This window comes from Haemaphysalis longicornis, unplaced genomic scaffold (genome assembly GCF_048455015.1).
Source record: "Haemaphysalis longicornis isolate Haplotype H1 unplaced genomic scaffold, Haemaphysalis longicornis Haplotype H1 scaffold_3, whole genome shotgun sequence".
NCBI classification, from domain to species: Eukaryota; Metazoa; Arthropoda; class Arachnida; order Ixodida; family Ixodidae; genus Haemaphysalis; species Haemaphysalis longicornis.
The window spans coordinates 21,939,369-21,960,417 of record NW_027526335.1 but is presented as its reverse complement, the minus strand read 5'-3'; the positions used below and the strand labels follow the sequence as shown (position 1 = coordinate 21,960,417).

The following is a 21,049-nucleotide window of genomic DNA, read 5'->3' as shown; positions in this document are numbered from 1 at the left end:
CACGGGAAAAAACTGCAGGAGCAGAAAGAAAAAATGAGAACGCACGTTATACCCTACATTCACCGGCTCTCGCACAATGTAAAAAAGGTTGCCGCAAGGTATAATGTGCGAATTGTGTGTTCCGCCCCGTGCAAGCTGGCCAAGGTTTGCCCCATGATGACTAAGAAGCCACCGGAAACATGCTCGAAGAAGCACGACACACGCTACACCCAGTGTGTAAAAAACGTCGTATACAGTATCCCCTTGAAGTGCGAAAGGGTATACATTGGACAAACGGGACGTTGCTTTAATGAACGTGCGAGAGAGCACCGGTTGGCCGTCAGCAGCAACATGGGTGGGCACCTGGCAGACCATTGCAAGCGCTGTGGGTGTGAGCCATTACTGAATGAGACGACCTTTTTAAGGCGAGCAAAAAACAAGACCGAAAGGGAGATCATCGAGGCGGTATTGATAAAAAGAGCTGGTGAAAAGTGCGTCAGCACGCCATCACTGGCGTTAAGTGATAAAGAGGTGTCTTTCTTAAAAGACAACGTGTAGATTGGCACGTAACGCTGCTCTCCTCTCTTTGCTGCTGGGTTTGTGCTTGGACTATGTGCGCACGCCCTGTTTTTCGCACTCCTGCGCACGTTTGCAGTTATCATGTATGCATTCTCGGCACTTGATCTTGCGTGTTTATGGCCCTTTTTACTTTTGTCATTTTGATTATACATGGTTTTGTTATTCATGTTGTTGATATATCGTATTTAAATACGTGTGGTTTCTGGTGAATAAACAGTTGGAAGTTGGCGCCTGTATCTGTGTTTCTTGTCTCTCTTGTCCCGTCTAGTTTGCGCCACGTTTTTCACTTTGTTTGAAAAAAATTAAGTTTGTAAAAAAATGAAGATTGACCTGCTGGGGCTCGAACCCAAGCCCTCAGCGCCAGTACTCAGTATTCTACATCGAGGTCGCTGAGCCCGAACGGTGGGTTCCTTTTAGCAGGCGCTCGAAAGAATAGCACGGGCAGTCACCTCACACGTCACGCAGATGCTCTGTGCAGCGAAGTGTTCGGAAACGTGCAGCCTGGCGATGATTTGCAACAGGGAACATCGCCGGCCTTGCAACTACCATCCTCTAAAGGCCCGTTCACACTAGCGACGAAAGCGATGAAAGCGACGGAAATTTCTGTCGCTTTCGCCGCCTTTCATCGCTTTCGTCGCGCGACGAAAGCGATCGGTCTTGACCAAATTTTGTCGCCTCCGTCGCGCCGTCGCTTTTGAAGCGGAAGCAGGAGGCGAGACTTCCTGACGTCATATCCTGCCAAAGCACCCGGATGCTGTGTCTCCACAAGCGGCGAAGCTCCCGTGAAGTCTCACTCCGAGCGCGAGACAATAACAAGAAAAGCAAAAAATAGTCGTCGCCCGTCGCTCGATGTCGTGTGCAAGTGTGAACAGCAAGGGTGGCGATCGCTTTCGCCTTCGTCGCGTCGCTTCATCGCAAGTGTGAACGGGCCGTTCTTATTCTGGTCGTTCTTAAAACGACCAGAATTGCCACAGACTCTCATCGTATGGATCCCAGCCCATGCATGCATAACTGGGAATGAGGTGGTGCGTGCCATTGCCTGCAACCTTACCCACTGGGCATTCCCAGAAGGGGAAGACAAACTCCAGTCCTTTATTGATTCCGTGTTCCCTATAATAAAAAAACAAAAACAAAAATTCGAGGAACAAAACTACTACTCCATCACTACTGAGCTTCCCGCAGGGCCCTACCGCCCCCACATCCATCCCTAGGTGCGGCCGGCACACACATTTGGCGACAACTCCAGACCGATACTTACCACAACCACACCTTCGTCCATTGGATTTCCCCTACCGGATCATACTGCCCCAAATACAACTCATTCAATTTGGATGTGCACACCCACACACCCTTGCGCAGTGGCCAGCTCGCGGATCAGGAGTTTCTTGTGACACGCACCCGAGCTGCAGCAGCACAACATGGACTACCAGACCAGGATGTCCACCCACCGCCAATGGCCGCACTCAATGCGACAACAAAAAACGTTTTCCAGTCCAATCCAATCATAGCTACGGCTGTACCTCTAAAGACATTTTGGTCACAATCTGCATTACGAAAACTGCAATTGGAGAAAAAATTACAGGCAAATGCTGTTGAGCATTACACAAAGCACACCAATTGTCCTCAAACAGTCTCCATATGAGGCGTCGGCACACTAGAACTCAAGATTTGTTCATACATATTACCCCGACTACAGTGAAAAGTTTCGCGAGAGAACATTAACCGCACAAGTTCTCGCTTTCCTGCATTCAATCTGCACTTGTGTGCCAGCAGCAGAGCACGACGTGCACTCTCATGGATAGCTCTTGCTGCAGCTGCTAATGACTTGTGCCAAGTAATCAACCTTTCCACTTGAAACATTCTCAAGCCAGTACTTGGCAACGGAACGGCTGTTTTGCTCAGTAATTAAGCACCACATCAACAAGCTGGCACAGGACACTACTACACACTCTTGGCCGTTGCCCGACGACAGGAAGGGGCTGACACCTTTCCCAGAAACCAATCGTTTATAGACAGAACTCGACAGTTTACCCGACGTGACCCAACCACCATGCGTTCCCTTTACTTTACGCCTGTATAGCCAACCCACAGCCTAACAGTGCATGCATCGAATGGGGAGTGGAGGGTTTCCATGTGATAAGTTGAACCATTATTCAGACCTGTAAATCCTGCAAGGAACGTACCCAGACTTGTACTGTGGTTTACCGGGTCAGTGATGTTTGCTCTGAACAGGATGCCTTAGCAGAAGTAAAGCTCACCGAAGAGAAGAGTGCAGAAGCTGGGTTTTAAGTGGAAGGCTAAAACTGATGCCAGTTCTGAAAATACTGGAACCAGACTAGGGCACCACCCCCTAGTACAGAGGGGCAGCCACCAAGCCATCATGGTAATGCATATGTACCTAGCCATAGGAGGACTGAACTGTGCTACCAAAACAGGCTGTTGACTTGCCCATTGCCCCCACTTTCTTTCACATTAGTAGCATCCTTTGCTGCCTCCCTCCCACATGATTAGGAATACAGATGATGGCCAAGCACTCATGTCATCAACATGGCTGCCACAACACAAGATTGTACAACCAAATAGTATAAAGCTAACGTGGCACGGTGGGCAAATCCCATTCAGTTTTTACTATTTCTAAAGCAAGCTGTTTTGGCAGACATACAAGTGATTTGCACTGCTCCTGAACACTTGATTCACTGTGCAAATAGTTTTTGGATATTGCACTACATTGTAGCAAATATTCACCGCATCCTGCTGCACACACGTAACGGTCAGAGTACATGCACCACGTCTTCACTTGCAGTACAGGGCACACACCTCTGCTTTTAGCACGACGTGTGCCCACAACTGCACCAACAGACAAACAACAAAACTGACGATGAGAAAAAAAATTTATTCTTTGAAAAACCTGACAAACTGTACAATCAACTATATTAAGTTCTTCACAACAAATGACAGTGTGTGGTGTCTTATGTCCAGAAAGATGAAATTAACAACGGAAAGGGAAAAAAATTCAACAGCGGGAGGAGAGAGATGGGGGAACATGTGGGAGGAGAATACAAGACGCACAGATGCTTTTGTACATCAGTCCCAACATAACTTAGCAGCAGCAGTCTCGGGGGCTCGTGCGCCCCTTCGTAAATGTGCGTAGGGAAGGGAGGGTGGGGGCAGCAGCGCTGCCGTGGCCGCCCCTGCAGCGGTGGCGGGGCTGTTCATGCAGCCGCTTCCTCTGTGGGCGCTGCCTCCTTGGCGGCGTCCTCTTTCTTGCTGCTCTCCTCTACCTTGGCCTTCTTCTCGGGGGTGCCGTCCACAGCATCCTCCAGCTTGTGCTTCTCCGCCTTCTCAGAGTCGTCCTTGCCGTCGGCCTCAGCTGTGGCTTCCGCAGCTGTGATAAGATGAGGCAGTCTTGGAAACTGGCCAGCACACACCAAAAATGCCACAAACCGTCCATTCAAAACTGAACGGCACATGCCAAGGAGCAAGTTTAAGGCACAATGAATGAACACATACAGAGGGGAAAAATTCACAGCATTCCTGTTATGCAATGATCCCAGAACAGGGAGGAAACATTGAGTTGTATGGCCAGCCACGAGTATTTCTCCTTGCACTTTTGGAGAAGCATACAAAATGCGACGAACTGCAATGGTCCCTGAACACAATCCAAGCAGGTGCAAAATTTAATGTCTCCATCCTTGTGAAAAGCCATAGCAAAATCAAAAGTGGCCTCGCCTCTTTCTGTAACCTTTTCATCCACTCTCACAGTTAAGACGTTCTTTTAAACCTATTATGATCATACCAGCCAGCGACATACATGCTTGCAGATAGTAAAGAACTATGACAAATGTAGTCCCACTGGTTTTTTGCTATGGTAGACTGGCAGTGGGGCCTATAGATGACAAGGCTAACACACTGCAAACTCTTTTGCACCACGAATGAGCGTGGTGCAATTTCAGATGGACGCAATTGGAGCAGCACATCCTTCTCATAGCTGTAATCAGTGGGGCTCAAGATGCACCCTCAAACAAAAATCCTCTAATCACGGCTAACTTCCAATGCAGTTTTCATGTGGGAAAATGTACCGATGACAAAATGAATGGGAACACCAACTCTTCACCAAATCAGAAAGCCAGAACTCACCCCCGTTTGCCTTTGGGGCCTCCTCTTTCTTCTCGGCTTCCTCCTTGGCTTCGGACTCCTTGCCGTCAGCCTTCTCCTCTGCGGGCTTCTCCTCCTGGAAGGCATACCAACACCACGGTTGTCTGTCTGGACAGCACTTTCCATAAAGCCAGCGATGCAATAGTCAACCACCAATGCTGCCACAATGACACACTAAGTAATTACACAAACAATGCACGTACCGCCTTGGCGTCGGCCACCTTCTCTTTCACAGGAGACGCCTCGACGTCCTTCTTCACCTCCTCAGCAACCTCAGCCTGCTCGGTGCTGCAAGACGTGTGGAAAAACAGCAAAAATCAGAAGCGAAAGAAACGTGGCGCACTCGCAAGCACAAAATGCGCCTCGAAAGTGAAAACGGCCTCAACAACCCTCACATCAGAGTCGATTACGGCGAACGTGCCGGCTATCATGTAGAGAGGAAAAAAAAAAACGCCGACACAGCACGTGGTAGACGGCGCAGACTACCTCAAGGCCAGACGCGAACGCGGCGCACGCCGGACGGCCCGCCTAAAAGTAAACCACGAGGAGGAGGGAGAGGGAACAGCACGCGCAGACGCAGGTTAGCCGGCGCGGATAAGAGAAAACGAGGTAGCGGAGAGCGCCTGTCACGCACTTCCGACAAACGAAAATAAAAAACTCACGGAGATGGCCAATATGGGTTTCAAAATTTTCCCTCCCGCGGCGCCGCTTCCGTAGCGGCTAACGGCCAAGCACCCCCTCACTCTCGAACGTGAACACTTGCGCCTTGAAGCGGGAACAGGCCGGCGCGAAGAGAGGAAGCGCCCGTCGACTCGCAGTCGGACTTCGCGCCAAAAAAACCGCAATAGCCGCCGCTGCGGAGCCGATCGGCGAGGCTTAGCGAGCGAGCGCCGGCACCACGTTCCGTCTGCTCCATAAAGATGCCCCGTCACTAGGAGGGAAGGGGGGAAAGGAATCGCGTGCAGCAGCTGCCGCGGAAAAAGGGCATGCCGAAACCTGTCTGCGTGCAACACTTGCGAGCTGCAAACGTCAGCAACGCCAGCAGAAACAATAGGTCGGCGTCGCAGACGAGCTAAACCGGTGTGCGCGCAGTGGCGCGTGGTCTCGTCGTTCCACGGCGCGCGGCGAATGCATGACCGGCCTTCGCTTTATCGGTGGCTGAGGGCTTCGCCACGCAAACTGCGCTGTTCGTAGCGCGAACGTTGCGAACGCTAGGCAGTACTTCCAGCGCCATGCAAACGGAACCAACGAAGTTGCTCCGCGGATATCCTCACCCTTGCCGCTCTGCCGGGGCGAGATAAATGGGTCAAGCCGCGCGCAGTGCAGAGCGCAACAGATTCATTACACCTTGCTTACAGCGCAAAACAACACTTTAATCAGCACTGCAACAGGTACAGAAACAGTATAGGAGCCACGAATCGACAAAGCACTTTGTCCCGGCGTTAGGCCTAGATCTAGGTCGCACCGGCTCCACGGCAAATTACGTCTTTTTACGCGCAAAGTCGCCAAAATATCACGGAAATTTGAATAAACATTGTCTAGGTGATGACTTACCTGGGCCTGGAGCGTGTGGCGGGCATTTTCGCAGGTATTTCGAAATAAATAACCCAAAACGAGGCACACTAAATCAAAGCGGCGAAGCAACGTCGGCACGCGCACCACACAAGTCACTTGAATGCTTCACAAAATGGCGGGACAAAGCTTTTATACCTGGGTCCACGTGGTCGACGGAATCCAATGAGCGACGAGCCGGTAACCTCGGCCATCCAATCAGCGCTCAGAAGGCTTCGCGCCAAACGCTCCGCTATGAATTACAAGCGCTGGGCTTCGTAGAGAAAAAGAGTGAAAGCGGACGGGGATGCGGAACGCGCGCCCTCTCTTGCTCCTTTTTCTTTGCTCTTGTTTCGTTCGCGCGACCTGAGTACTTATTTCTTTAGAAATGCCCTTGGGGCACGGCGAGTTTTTTTATCTCTCCTCGCTCTCTATTTTTTCCCCTCCCCAAGCTTGTTCTCTCTTCTCCAGCGTCTTTCTCGACGTGTGCCCTCGCGCTTTCCTGTCCTCCTCGTTTTTTCTTCCCTGTCCTTTGCCTTCTCATCTTTTCGTTCCATCCGGCGCGTGCTTTGCGGAACACGCAGAATAAGCACGACCAGTACCAGCACGGGAACATCTGCCGGTTCCTGTTGCTTGCGAAACTTTTTTAGCTGTTGCGCTCACTCCCAGCCGCACGCATAGATGGAAGCCGCGCGCTCTCCCGCTGGTTCGAACGTCACGTGGCCGGTCCCTTTTGCCTCGTCACCGGCGACGGACGCCTCACGACCTCACCGCCGCTCACTACGACACCTTTCCTCTTTCATCCGCCAACTTTCTTTCATGCTTTCTTTAGATTCGGCCGAGTCGCTCGCGCATCCGTTTCGTAACGAGCCGATACGCGCATGGAAAACTACCGGCCACCTACGGACCCAAGCACCCCTATCGCTCTCGGCTACACTGCACAGATAAATCATGCACGTTGCCTGAGCGCTTTCCCGCGCTCTTTGGCGTCCTTGAATAAAGTGAGAAATGTTTGGTTAAATTATTATTCTGCGGAAATCTATGCTTGTTCACACCCGCAATCCGGGTGCGGCGTTATGGAAGCAAATACAACGTTCGCAAGATTAAAATACGACAATAACAGTTATAAAAATCGCGCGTTGCTCTATACTACTAACTCTGCGTTAAAACCATGGAGGAAAGAAAAGCTTAGGAGAGGCCCTGACGTCACACCCAGCGCAGCCGGAAACGCCATTTCTGTAAGTCGAATGGCGGACCATTGGCCCTCAATGCCATTGGCGGACTCCTTTTGCCTCTCTCTCTCGGTGCACCTTCTCCGCCTCCTCCGTCCTGTATCGCCTCTCTTGTCGTCTGCATCTGCCAGCGCCGAGTCGGCGGAAATCAGCTGATAGGCAGGTAGAAGGCCGTTTTGCAGCGCGTGACCGTGAACCTAAACGCGCGGTTACACTGTTACACGTCTTCAGTGTGGCCGCAGCAGGTTTGCGAAGCAGCTCGCTCTAACAATGCCGCAATGCTCGGTGCCAGGCTGCAAGTCGCGATCGGTACCCAAGGAATTGGGCGTCACTTTCCACCGGTTAGTGCATCATTCCACTGACAAGTATTGCTGTACATTGGTGTGCATTCATCCTTTGTTTGCAATCGCCGCCGTTTATAGGTTATCAAGCGATGGAGAACGCCGCAAACAGTGGGCGAACGCCGTGCGGCTACCGGACTGGAAAGTGCCCAAGTTTGCGTTGCAGTTTCACTGGCAATCCCAGAGATGACTAGTCAATTAAACGGCCGTTCTATATATATAGGTAAGCAGTACTTCATGCAGATTTCACGCTAAAAAATTGTGGAATGTTTTTACCGTTGTTCGCGTGCCTTCGATTGAATTTTTTGCGAAGGAGGAGGAGGAGGAGCAGGAGGAGGAGGCAAAACGTTTTATTGAGTAAAAAAAATGACAGGGTGGGTGGCGTCAATAAACTTTTTTTCGCCAAGTTTCAACTTGTCTCAGTGTCAATAAATTCAAGGTGATATCAGTTGAAAACGTTCATACACTAACCTCGCAGTATGAAGCGTTGAAAAGCGAAATCCAGAGCGAGACCACAAAAAGATCCAGATTCCAGATCCAGCACTCTTCCAGTCAACAGACGGACACCTACTACGGTAATAGGACGATGGAATTATATCAACTGGGAATCTACCTTGTAACAGTTGCAAAGTACTGCCGCGCATTGCCGGCCTAGCAAACTATATATTGCGGCGGCGATAACCAAAAAATTGAGTTGCGAATCGTTCGGTTGCAAGTCGCCTACGTACTGCACACTGTGTATCACTTCCCGAAAATCTACCAGACGGGTGTCCGCGCGTACGACGGGACGGCGCGTTCACGATATCTGCACTTCAATAGGCGCGTCGTGATCGCGACCGGAGCAATAGCTTGACGCGGTACTATTAAGGTGCACTTGCAAGTAGAAATTAAATGACATATTCACATCGGCGCAGCTGTCGCAACTCGCAGCATCCTTTTCGAGTTCCGCGAGACCACAGCGCAGCAAAGCGAAGCAGCAATCTTCGCAATCGGACGACAAGGCAGGCGCTGCCTTTCCTCCATGACTGGCGAACGGCGGGCGGGCTGTTGCTAGGACGCCGTTGCTAACGCGACTTACAATGGCCGCCGAAAACACGTGACTTCCTCCACACTTTTGCCAATGCGCGGGGATAGCTGGGGGCCTCTCCTAAGCTTTTTTTTCCTCCATGGTTAAAACTGATTTTTGTTCACGACTGAAAAATTCCACTTATTTCCTTACGCGAACAATGCGAATATCATGCGTCACTTTAAAATAGAAACAGAAAAGTCGTGCGCAGAACACTGCAAAATTTTCCGTCAGCGGCCGGAAACCTTCGCTTTCGTTACGTGCGATTGTAGTACTTGGAGTTCTGCGATAGCGGTTAGCGCCGGTGCCGCCGCTGGCTCTGCCGTCAACCCTGGGAGCGAGTGCATTGAACCCGCCGCCAACGGAGCCGCGCTTTGCGGTTTTTGCGGCGCGCATATTCCCATTTACCCGCAAAAATACTATGACTTGGACTGCACCATGTCCACGGCACCACGCTTAAGCTGCCTCATCGTCTTGAGCGGCTCAAAGGAGGGTGAGTGCTCGTTCTTGTCCTCGCGATGCGAACGTTTCTCACCTTGACGTGGACGCGGCCTACTTGAACGGGGGCAGACGACGATGCGTAGAGGGGGAGTGGGCTTCTCTGCCTAGGCCTAAAACGGCAGACGATATCTTTCGATTCGTATGTGCTTCGCAGACTGCCGGCATTGCGAACCGTTTTTGTGCTCAGAACCGTCCGAACTTGGGGTTCACCCGAGTTTCCGCGCGGATGTGATGGCGGGTCATGCCGCTATCGCTGCTGCGAAGTTTGAACGCGCCTTCGATGAACTCGGCGTGAACTCTAACCTATTTTTTGCTTGCGCGCGGCCGCACTACTGCGCCTGTCAGCATGCGCTGTGGTTTAAATTTTTATCTGCGCGTATTTGCGTGGGCAAGAGGCAATGCCGGGCATTTCGCCAGATAACGCATTGCTATACTCGCGGTTTATAGTTTGAAAAAATAAACGTTATTTCAGCCGTCACGCTTGCGGCACTGTCGTCACCTTTGCGGTTCTGTTTCCTTTTTTTGCCGTAGGAAACTCAGCACCGTCGTTTATTCAGACTTTCACCTTGCTGCACAGCACATTCACGGTGCAAATAGCAACGCCAGGGGTAAGTGCGGGAGCTTGCAATCTTTTGCGCCTTTAAGGAACCAGCTGTTATCTGATTTTGGACGTTGTTTACTGATGTCATCGCGCATGGCGCGAACGAGTTCGCCACTGACGGTTAACCTCATTATTGCAGTGGCGTTATACCACACAGCACAACTTACCTACGCCTTAGCAGCAGACCGACAAGGAGAAAAAAAATGTTCGGGGTGCATCAAATCTATGAAATAGTTTTTCAGACAATGATAGATGCAAACAAATTGTACTCATTTCTTTCTATTACTTTTTGCTATGAGCAGTGTTTTAGCTTACTTTTTGGCTTTTAGGATTCGACAAAACGCGTACAGTGTGTGTTTGCATGCTGCGGGATAGGCAGAGCTGAATGATGCATTTGCTAGAGTGCGTGGTACTTTTTTTCTTTTTTTCAGGGCCGCCCCTTGGAATTTGTTAATCAGGATGAACAAAGCAGACGCTGGCTGAATGACTTTCGTGCGAAAGTCTTTGCAATTCCTATCGGTCTTCAAACCGTGGATCGTAAGAAAGTGTTTACTCATTTTTTCCCTGGAATCCCTTTGGCTGGTATGGCCGGGCCTTGGAGCTACTGGAGCTCTTCGATTTAGTCTTGGACCCACTGCGGGTAGCCCAAGGATTTCCCAAAGCCATAGAGGTTTATGGGAAAAATGAATTCTGGACTGCTTCTTGGGGAGACCGCCGTGAGTCCAAAACTAAATCAAAGAGCCCCACTCAAAGACCAAAGGCTTGCACAGAAGATGATATGAGGCTCTGCAAGAAACTGTACTTCTAACCTCCCAAAACTACTTCAGCTTTACTTTGTCAGTGGTTCGATACGTCTGAGCACTGGGTAACACAAGACTGCCGCATGAACGGTACAGTGCATATTATGAAATGAAGAAATCACAGTGGAAATTTTAAGGGTGTCATTTACAAAATACTTTTTGTGCATGCCGTGACTGCCTGAACTTGAAGAGCATTTCACCAGCTGTTGCGTCGCAATGATGATTGCTTACGTTACGTCTTTTTACACTTTAAGTAGCAATCTGCTCCAACCAGCTCAGCTTTCCGTTCTTTGTTATGGCCCCAAAAGTTGTCGTGGATGGCATTATTGGTCGAGTTAGGGCCTATGAAGTCCTGAAACACCTAGACGAAAGCTCAGGAGCAAGTGAGGAATGTTTGTGCTCTTGTTGAGGCCTTGTCATTGCATAGCTATCGTCGTTTCAGCCTGTATCTCAAACGTGATTTAATTAGGAGGAGGCGCCCTGTTTGATGATGCTATCGCCGGTTTTTACGCAGCCAACCGGTACTCATGCCTGATCCTGCCGCACAGCCCGGGAGCAGCTCACGACCTGTGTGAGAACAAAGACCTGGCTCACATCCTCAGGCACTTCATTCAGGAGAAGAGTGAGTACCACTCTGGAAGCACGTACCCCTGTCTTCATTTCTCTTTGAAAAGCCACAGCCAAGCTCTGGCGGATGGCATGTGTTGTGTCTGCTGCGTTTCACGGAGGCAGTTGAAAACACGTCGCTGTACGAAGTTATCGAAGATTTAAAAACTGCTGGCGATTGATGTCAGTGTTGTTGCAGTCGGTGTGCGGCGTTACGGGGGTGAGTGCAGGTTCATCTTGAGACGGATGCGGTTGGCTAGCTGTTTGTGGTTCGGAGGCAACATTTGTGGTGCTTGTCACTCGGGTTTCATTTCCCGTTTTCTTGGCTCCGGTCCACGTCTGTCTGCCCACTCTCATAATGCGAGATATGTTGACTTCTTGCTGTATGTGCAGCCATTTATTGCCAAGTTAAACAATTGTTTAGAACTGCTGGAAGTGTCCCTGCTGCTTTTTTGTGCACCTCCATCTTGAATCAAGAGCGAGGTCATTAAAGCCGGCTTATTTTTTTTCTTACTTTAATGAGGGATGGGGTGAAGTGTGTCTGCATCTCATAGTTAAGCTCCTCACTCTATTTCTCTCAGCAGTCGGGAGGAGGGCCGAAATGGAATGCCTTTTCCATCACATTGGTGGGAGGAGGGATGATGGTGCCTCTCATCATGATCCCGCTTCTCATTTTGCTACAAAGGGCATCATCCCTATCTTACCGGGCACCTACGTATGCCTCCAGTGGTCACCGTATTGCTATTGTGTATTTTACGTGCCCCTCAACTTTGTGTGAGTTCAAACTAGTGTTGTATTTTTCGGTTTTACAAATACATCCCTTGGAATGTCAGAGAAAGAAATAATCCTTACATGGGTAGTGTTCTGGTTGCTTAGAAAACAATGCGAAAGGCCTCTTGAGATGTCGTTGGTGTTGCCTGGGTACCTGCACGCGTTGATGAGCACTACTGTTGAATTTCACCCAAACAAGTTTGTGCATGCAAGCATTGAAGCAGCCATGGTGGGCGAAGTTGATGCGAAAATGAGTGTTGCCTTGGAGTTGCATACCAAGGGTACCTGCATTGGTCTGCTGTTATTTGTGAACTACAGACAGAAAAAGAGGATGGGGAGGTGGTACCAATGCTCCTCTGTTCCCCCTCACCCCCATTCTCCTCATGGTTGTTTCCCAAATTCAGGATTCTGCATGCAGGTTTAGCAGGTGTGCTACTAAAAAACAAACTTAATCTTGGGCACTTACAATGTTGTTGCGACTAATGTGCATAAACTTCAGCCCAACTTGTTTGAAATGGGTAATGTTTAGTCCGTTTCACAGGCAACATTTAAACATATACAGCAACGCTAAACTGTAAACATATCTGCCCATGTTGCAAAATTCTTTGTGTGGCTGTCTGCGTTTTGAGGCTACCCAAGCCTCACTTGCGCGGACGCATTTTTTTTCCTTCGAAGCTGTTATCAGCAGGAAGCACCAGCTCGAATTTCTTTGTCCACTTACGCCTCAGCCACAATTGCTATTAGTCATGGCTGATTTTTGCATGCACAGGCTGTAAATGTACAAACACACATAGCAATGCACTGTTTCTTTACAGTCAATTCACTGCCAAGTTTGCCATGGGTCAGCCGGCTGTTACAGCCATCAACTGGTCCCTTTCTTTTGCCTTCTTTCCTTGCCAGAGCCAATTTGTGCCATTGGAATGGGTGTCGCTGGCCTTTTCTCGGCGGTGGATGATGCCGAGGTGTGGAGCTTTCGCCGGTGCACCTTAACCGCTGTGAGTCCTGGCTGTCTGCATTAACCAGGTCATTGTCTCATGCCGTGCTTGCCTCCTGTGCAAATTTGTTGTTGGGATCATGTCACAATTGTCATCCACTCTTAACCCTTTCAGTGTCTCTTTTTTTTTTTCCCTCCCCGAAAGGAGATGCACACGTATGTCATTTCTCTCATTTCATTAGAAAGTATATGAGCTGAAAACATGTGGAAATACAGTACACTAAACACAGCACTGCTCTTCTCATTAAAAGAAAGAATAGCTGCACCTCCAGGGAGAAAAGTAGGGAAGGTCTGTATGTGCAGGCAAAATTTTTGTAAAATTGTATCATTATGTGTGGTTTATTTTTACACGGGGCAACAGGAAATTTGATTGTTTTAAGCAATACATTATTATATCTGGTATCGTTGTAGAGTAAAACCTTCTTGATTCTGCCCCAATTAATTCAGAAATTCAAATAAGTTGGCACTCCTACTCCTTCCCTTGGAAAATGTACATTTCTCCGTGGCCATGGACCTTCATTATTGCGACACAAATTTACCTGTGCTCCACGTCCGCTCTCCTCCTCTAGCGGTGGGGACGATGCGAGTATACATCGCAGCCAATAAAAAGCCAGCAGTGCCTGGCTGTTTACTGGCTACACACCACTGCGGATGTTCTTTCTGTTGTGGAAGAAACCTGCTATGATGCTCCGTGCAACACTTGCTCTGCACGAATTGTCGCAAGTCCTAAAACTTGTTTTTTTCTGCCCAGCTATCCACCAAATGACAAACTATCATCGCCTGACTTCTTTGCAAAGTATGGGGTACACATAACAGAATTGCAAATGTGCTGTTTTTCTTGTTCATTCGATAATTCGACACTTGGATAATTCGTAGTTTTTTTTACTCCCTGGAGATCCGAATTATTGAGCTTTCATTGTAAGTGGATTGCAGTGTACCCAAGTAAAGGAACAAAGTGAAAAAAAAAGTGCTGGGATGTTTACAGAAACTTCTCACTGTAAGTGTTGGTGAACGAAAAAAATCCCCCAGAACTGACTAATTTCTGACGGGTAATGCCACTGGTTCACCACAACACCGATTTCAAAATTCCTGGATTCAGTGTCTTTTGCCCGGGCTCAAACTACTAGCTAGGTATTATGCAGCATTGAGTAGGGTCTATAGAATAACGGTCTGCGGAGCCCACTTCTGTAGATCTTTCCACTTTTAACAATCTCTTGCCCCATCTTCCACTCTCTTCTCTTCAGAACGGCAATACGACGTAGTGCTACACAAATCCCACTTCATGCGCTGTTGTGTGGATGCGCCTGAATGCAGGTTTCCGTGTTTGAGCTTGCCCGGAGCCCTGACTTTGCCAACCTTCCTGTAATCCCAGAGGATGTCATCAAGGATCGGGGGGCCCTGTACAGCTGTGAGTAGCGTGCACACGCATGGCTCGATTGCCTCTCAGTTGTTTAGTTCACTCAGCAGTAGCCAGGTGCCAAAAGAACAAAGTTGGAGGTGGAGGAGAGGAATATTACTAAGGTTCCCAGGTGAGGTGACATGGAGGCTCTGCACTTTTGTACAGTACCCAAGGTGTAAGGAAGTGGTAACGATCGTTATGTCAAGCACAATGGTACTGAGGAGATGTTCCTTCCTGCAAGAGAAGAGCATGTTGTAGGTGGGGTTCTTGTGGAAATCTAGTCCTACGTTGCTAGAATAAACTCAGTTTCGGAGCTCTGCATCTTCGCCAGTGGATAAGGGTGGTCCGAACGGCGGTCACAAGAAGTTGCGGCGCTGCAGTCAAGTCTTGCTCTACTCTCGGCGCGTCGTGTGCTATGGCGGTGGCATGCCGCGGTGTCTTTCTAGTAGGGCTATTGCGAAATTTAAACATTTATTACCCTTCCAGTTGATGTTCCCGCAAAAGTTCGTCTGAATGCATTGATCTGCATGTGTTGGTTGGCTAAGAATTGACGTTCGGCCTATATTTGAGCTGTGTACATCACATTTAATTTTCGTGTAGAGGTGTTTCTAAGCAAATGAGCATTTTTAATGTAATTTTTATAACTATTGCACCATCGTATCTCCAACAAAACGACCCAACGTGTTTGTGAAAGCAGTGCCTCTATATGTGCAAAGAAGTGCACTTACGGGACATACAAAAGCGTCGTAGAAAAACAGTAGTCATGTTTTCTCCTTTTCACAAAATAGGCGTTATAGAAAAACAGTACCCATGCTTTACACTATTTACAACACAAGTTTTCGCGACGGATGTCAATCGAGAGCAGCGCACGAAATGTTACAGCAACTTGTTAAAGCAACTTGTTACGAAATGTTACACCAACCATAAGTTGCATCGTCCTTGGCGTTAGCTGGCTGCATACGAGCTGTGGGTCATAGTGGTAGCAACTACCTAGACGTGGCGGTGTCGCCCGGGACAAGTGAGTTGCTGATTGCTTGCCGGGAAAAGTTCGGTCTGTAGACCACTTTTTTGTGTACTTTGCATCAAAACCACAAGGAGGGGGCAGACGGTGGCCACAACAAAAAAAAACGCGGTTGCATAAGCACAGGAAATGTGTTCTAGCAGATGCAACATAATGCGGCGTCCTATCAGTGACGTAACTCATAGGTGGCACCGTGTCCAGTGATGCCATGGCGCCACCTGAGGCCATGGTGCCACTTGAGGGCAATAGTAGTGAGCACCTTATACTAGTAGAGGTGTTGACAATAGTGTTTGAACAAGCATTATTTTGTGAGTTGGAGCCTCATCTGTTAGACTGCGATCCACTCGGCAACCACATTTACGTTTTGTCGAAGAAGATTGCCAACCTGTATAGGCGGTATTCATTAAAAAGTTCAGTTGTCAATTTCTTCGCTTGGCAACACTGGAATCTGCCACGGACATGGACAATGTGCCACGCACATGGCGCCGGCTTGTGCCACTGCACCCACATGCCGAAGAAAAAAAAACACCAGTGTGCTTCGTCTGCTACGTTTCAACCTGATTCTCAACAGTGGTGTAATCACACTCACATTGGACTCCAAGCATTACTTTGCATTCGGTGGGGTAGAGTTTGGAACGTCCAACCCAAATCGTGCTTAGCACGGACAAGTACCGCCATACCACGGATGAAACCAGTGACAGCGCACTTACATGGTTGCCTGCATTTGTATCTTGCCACTGAATACAAGCTATACAAAAATCAGGCTTCACCACACCCCGAAAAAAATCAGCCATAAAAAAATTTCAGGGAAGCTTGCACTCACGTGCAAGACTTGAATGGCAAAGCTGTTGTAGGCGATCATTGACGGGCACAAAGTTGAGTTTTAGCATCGCTGCGGTGTGTGGTTGACGTTGCCAGTATGGCATTTCAATTACTTTATGTTGAGCAAGGCCAGAGTGAGCTTGTTGTTTTGGTCGACGCTTTCGTACGCCTCTGCAAGCGCGACTTGTCGTCGCTAGCGGATGCTTTGCACGCCGAGTCTCTTAAAGCAGAGTGGCCTCTTCGTTGTTGGCCGTGCAAACTATCTGTATAGGCCGGGCCATGTGGAGTTAATGATCACCTACAGCAGCTTTGACATTCAAGTCGCGGCTTTTCTATGGTGCAGAGAGCAAGCGTACTATCACAAGAGGACGAATGAACAAGGGGCGTACACTATGACATGTCTTTCTCGTTCCAAGCAAGTTTTGCCACACTACGGCAAACGCTAGAGTTGTTTTGTGGCCATTGTTGGCCAATCTCCCTAAATGCTATGCTTAGCTTGACGAACATGCGCTCCAGGCACGCATGCACGAACGCTCGGCGTTTTCTTGGTACTTAAAAAACTGTGGATACCATACACAAATGATTTGCTCAACTAATTCGCTGTTAAAACTCGCATTCATGACAGTGAACAACACAGCTGACATTAATTCTTAAAATCTGTAAGCGACAGATGAGAACCAGCATTGAAGCAAGCTGGCTAGCTAGTATGCATTTGTATTTTTTTGCGGTTTTTAAGTGCGTGCGCGCCCTTCGTATAGTTGCCTGATAGCCTGGGTTGTGATGAATCAAGCAGTTCTCGTGATTTGTTGCTCTTTTATCGTATGTTTTTTTTTTTTTTTTTTTGCGTATACACCCACAAACGGCTGAATGCGTATTCGCTCATATTTAATCGTGTACGGCTAATATGCAATTGCGTACACAACTGCCTTGTGCAGCCCCATTGGCAGGCAGTAGGGTTGTCGTGATAGACAGCCTTTCCTTTTGTGCAACCGAAAAGTCTTTCCAGGTGGTCTTGAGATGTCTTGTGCATGAGCAAATTCTGCAGCCTCCCTGTTGCCACAAGCCTATCAAAAGGAGCCATGCCACCGTGCATACCTATAAGGAGTCCAGAAATACAGCTTTCTTGAGGCCCTCAACCACTGGTTTTCCTTGTGCATCCTTGAGTCCCGTTGTGCACGATTCAGCCTTTTCAAAAGTCCTCTTTGAAGCCTCATTCGTCTTTTGCTGAGGTGCCTTGTATGATCAGCTGAACGGATTGCTGAGTTCAGGACATTAACAAGGTGGTCAGAGGCTTGAGGTTTGAGGCTTTGGACTGGTGCGGTGAATTCAGGCATAGCATGTGCACCTTTAAAGGAGCCATGAAGAGAATATACAAGTTGGGTTTGTTAGAAAGACTGCTTAGTCCCGATAACAATGATACCAATATCATCGCAATCTTCGAATAAATAACGGAGATATTAAAGAAAACGTGTGAAGCAGTCGCGACCCCCTAGCCAATTTCCAGCAACTTTTCTATGACGTCACGGAACCTTGTTTGTGCGATTGGCGGCCACCTAACTCACCTGTCGCGACGACACATAACTGGACGTCTGTAATGGGGCCTCTAGTTCCATTTGACCGCATCACTTGAATGCTAACGCGCATTTAAGGCACTGAAAATTATGTTTTATTGTTGGCCCATATGACGTCATTCTTGCTCATAACACGTCACCGTGGCGCGAAATTTGAAAGTTTTTAAATACTTCTTGCTTTTTTTTCGTTAAAAAACATATTTGGTGGCTGTAATGGAGCTGAGTGAGATACTGATTCCTGGTTCTTTCAAATTAAACGAAGTTGTATTTTCTCTTCATGGCTCCTTTAAATTGCAGATTGATGCTTTCCCGTGAACTTGCAAAAGTCGAGTGGGTCTGTCACATATGAACTGAGTGTCTGAACTGCAAGGCGAACTTGCATCTTTGGTAATCTAGTGTTCATATGCACCACAAACAGCACAAATGCCGGAAGAGGTGAGACCAGCCCGCCACACATGAAAGTTGATCCTAGGAACTCTACATCGGAAGCTGGTTAACGGGACCTCGCACTGACAGAAATTCGCAAAAGCTGTCGTATTGCTGCATGGGCATAATGGCACTGCTTTTACAAACGTGTTGGGTCGTTCTTGTTCTAGATAAGACGGTGTGGTAGTTATAAAAACTACGCTTACAATGCTCACTCGCTTAGAAACTCCAGTACACGGATGTAAAACGCAATCCTGACAGCTCAAATATAGGCCGGCGGTCGATTCTTAGCCAATCAATGAGCAACGCATGCGGGTCAATGCATGCAGACGACCGTATGTATATCCACTTAAGCAGCGCACAAATATGATACGGAACGTCGACTGGAAGGATGAAGATGTTTAAGCTTGTCGACTGGAGAGGTGATGAATGTTTAAGTTTAGCAATAGCACTACTAGAAAGCCACCACGGTACATTTGCGCAGGCCCACCGCCGTAGCAGACGACGCATCAAGAGTAACGCAAGACTCGACTACAGCACCTGTAGTTCTCGCGGCTCTCCAGCAAAGCTTTGAAACTGAGTTTATTCTAGTAACGTTGATCTAGCCCAGCCGAGAGGATGGGCCACCGTGCTAGCTCTCAACGCATTTACCAAGCACCTGTTGTACGTTCGGCAGCGCAGTAAGTTCATCGGTAAAAGAACGCAATAAACAGTAGTGCACACAGCCATTTGTGTGGGACCTCCCAAACACATGTTGTGACGACGCTCGAAGGTGTTCGCAGTCAACGCCAAGTGGCCAAGATAGGAATGGGAGATGAAACTCGTGGCAGAGTTTTAGCCCTCACCTGAGATGCATCCTCAGCACTGGGCTGTTTCTTGCAAGCTAAGTCTTTACATTCGCTCGCACCGTGGGGGAAAAGAAAAGCTTAGTGGAGGACCGTAGTCATCCCGTGCATTGCGAGAAATGTGGCAGGAGGTGCTCCGTTCTTGATGGCCAGGCATAGTGCAAAAGTATTATGGCCTCCCCTAATGGTACTTCACTGTGGTTCTGTGAAGTACAGGTTTGAGGCCTTGTACAGGCTTGAGGCCTTGGACTGGTCACATTCTACCCTGTCAAGGAGATTGGCCATAAATTGGCCGCTAGAATGACAGTTGCAGAGGCTCACAACCAATTTATCTATTCCCATTGCCATAAGGCTTTCACATTCAAAACACATAAGCAGACCTTGGTTCCCCCACTAGCCAATTTTTAGATGAATTCACATTTACCTGCAGAAATATTTGTCTTTTTTTGTTGTGGTCCGTGTTAGCTAGTCATTTTCCGCTAGCCTTTTGCATTGCACTTGCAATGCAAAAGGCTTGCATTGGATTGAAGTAATACCAAATTACTCACTCCAGAAAGAAGCTTCCATTCCAGCACATTCAGTGTGTTCGCATGTTTGGTCAAGATTATTGGTGAATGTAGCAAACTGCAACGCACTGCCACACTTGCAGCGAGTGACCCCGACGAAGTGCACGTCGTCGTGGACCGTCACCTGGTGACCGGCCAGAACGAGCAGTCGACGCTGACCGCCGTGCAGAACCTGGTGCTGCTGTGCAACCAGAAGCAGGCGGCCACACGCAAAGACCGGCACCAGTGAAGACCGGCAAAGTCCTTCACACTCTGCCCACACACTGCCCACTGCTTCCCCCTCCGTGCTTCTGAAGCTAATCTTGCCCATTGAGTTTTCTACAGTCACCAGAGAGAGAACGCAAATGGTTCGCCAGGCTGTTGGAGAGAGGCAAAAAGCAGAAGTTTTGCCCCTGCCGGTTTCGATTCACCAGGTCCGTTTGCGAGCTTTTTGTTTACTCCATCACAGATGCTCTGCTTTTACGAGAACTGGTGCTACTAGTACGAACAACAGGGAATGCATCTGATTGTCACTCCTTAGGTGTCCCACCAAGCGAATTTGTCATAGGAGCCGGTGTGAAGGCATTTTATGTGAAGTGCAAACCTATGAAGGGATGCAAATATAAAAGTTTAAGAGAACTTCTTATGTGCCTTTTTTTTTTTTTTTTTTTTTTAGTATAGGCGTGTGTAGAGCCATGCTTCTCTCTTGGTAGTTGTAGAGGAACTGCATTGGCCCATTGTCTCCTCCTTCTGCCTCTGAGACGAGTGCTACCTGTGACTCGTGTCCGACTTTTATTCTGTTCGCTTCTTTAGACCCTCTGCTGCCCACTATTTGTACATGCAAAATGCACTAATATATTTTTTACAACTCTACTCGTGTCACGTGTGTGTTGATTGCTTATCAGGTAAGCGGATCCCAACAATTGAAAGAGCACCTACATGGGCTACCCCAAACCTTGGTCTCTCAAGCTTAGAGCTACACCCTCTGCTCCCAAGCTTTATCTGCATTCCTTGTTGTGAATGAGCATACGCTAAACTAGTGGCTGTACGCCACGAAGCAAGAATATGCAGTAGGGGAAACGGCCCACTGCCGCTGGTATGGGGGAGCGACTAGATAATGCCACAATGAAAACCAACAGGCACTACAAAACTGCGCAGCTGCGACGGCGAAGGAGAGGGTAGTGGCATCTGATGGAAGAAATAATAGCAGCCTCGGTTCATTCCAGGGCTGTATAGTGGAATGC

At 48.5% G+C, this 21,049-nt stretch overlaps 2 protein-coding genes across 3 annotated transcripts; one reads left to right on the top strand and one right to left on the bottom strand.

The window, feature by feature from the left end:
- Window positions 1–3,431: 3,431 nt before the first annotated feature.
- Window positions 3,432–6,573, bottom strand: LOC144174110 (uncharacterized). 2 transcript variants are annotated; one of them, XM_077702566.1, is made up of 4 exons: window positions 6,424–6,573; window positions 4,917–5,001; window positions 4,696–4,789; window positions 3,432–3,943 (listed from the first exon to the last, which is right to left on the bottom strand). In XM_077702566.1, the coding sequence occupies exons 1-4, from the start codon at window positions 6,477–6,479 to the stop codon at window positions 3,771–3,773; spliced, it is 408 nt and encodes a 135-aa protein (XP_077558692.1). In that variant the 5' UTR covers window positions 6,480–6,573; the 3' UTR covers window positions 3,432–3,770. The 2 variants fall into 2 exon arrangements, with proteins under 2 accessions (XP_077558692.1, XP_077558693.1); XM_077702567.1 differs by lacking the exon at window positions 6,424–6,573 and adding an exon at window positions 6,268–6,412.
- A 2,598-nt stretch (window positions 6,574–9,171) lies between these two features.
- LOC144174107 (glutamine amidotransferase-like class 1 domain-containing protein 1) lies at window positions 9,172–20,678 on the top strand. The gene is made up of 7 exons (XM_077702564.1): window positions 9,172–9,396; window positions 9,936–10,012; window positions 10,437–10,542; window positions 11,320–11,427; window positions 13,083–13,177; window positions 14,491–14,584; window positions 19,910–20,678. The coding sequence occupies exons 1-7, from the start codon at window positions 9,342–9,344 to the stop codon at window positions 20,053–20,055; spliced, it is 681 nt and encodes a 226-aa protein (XP_077558690.1). The 5' UTR covers window positions 9,172–9,341; the 3' UTR covers window positions 20,056–20,678.
- The last annotated feature ends 371 nt before the right edge of the window (window positions 20,679–21,049 follow it).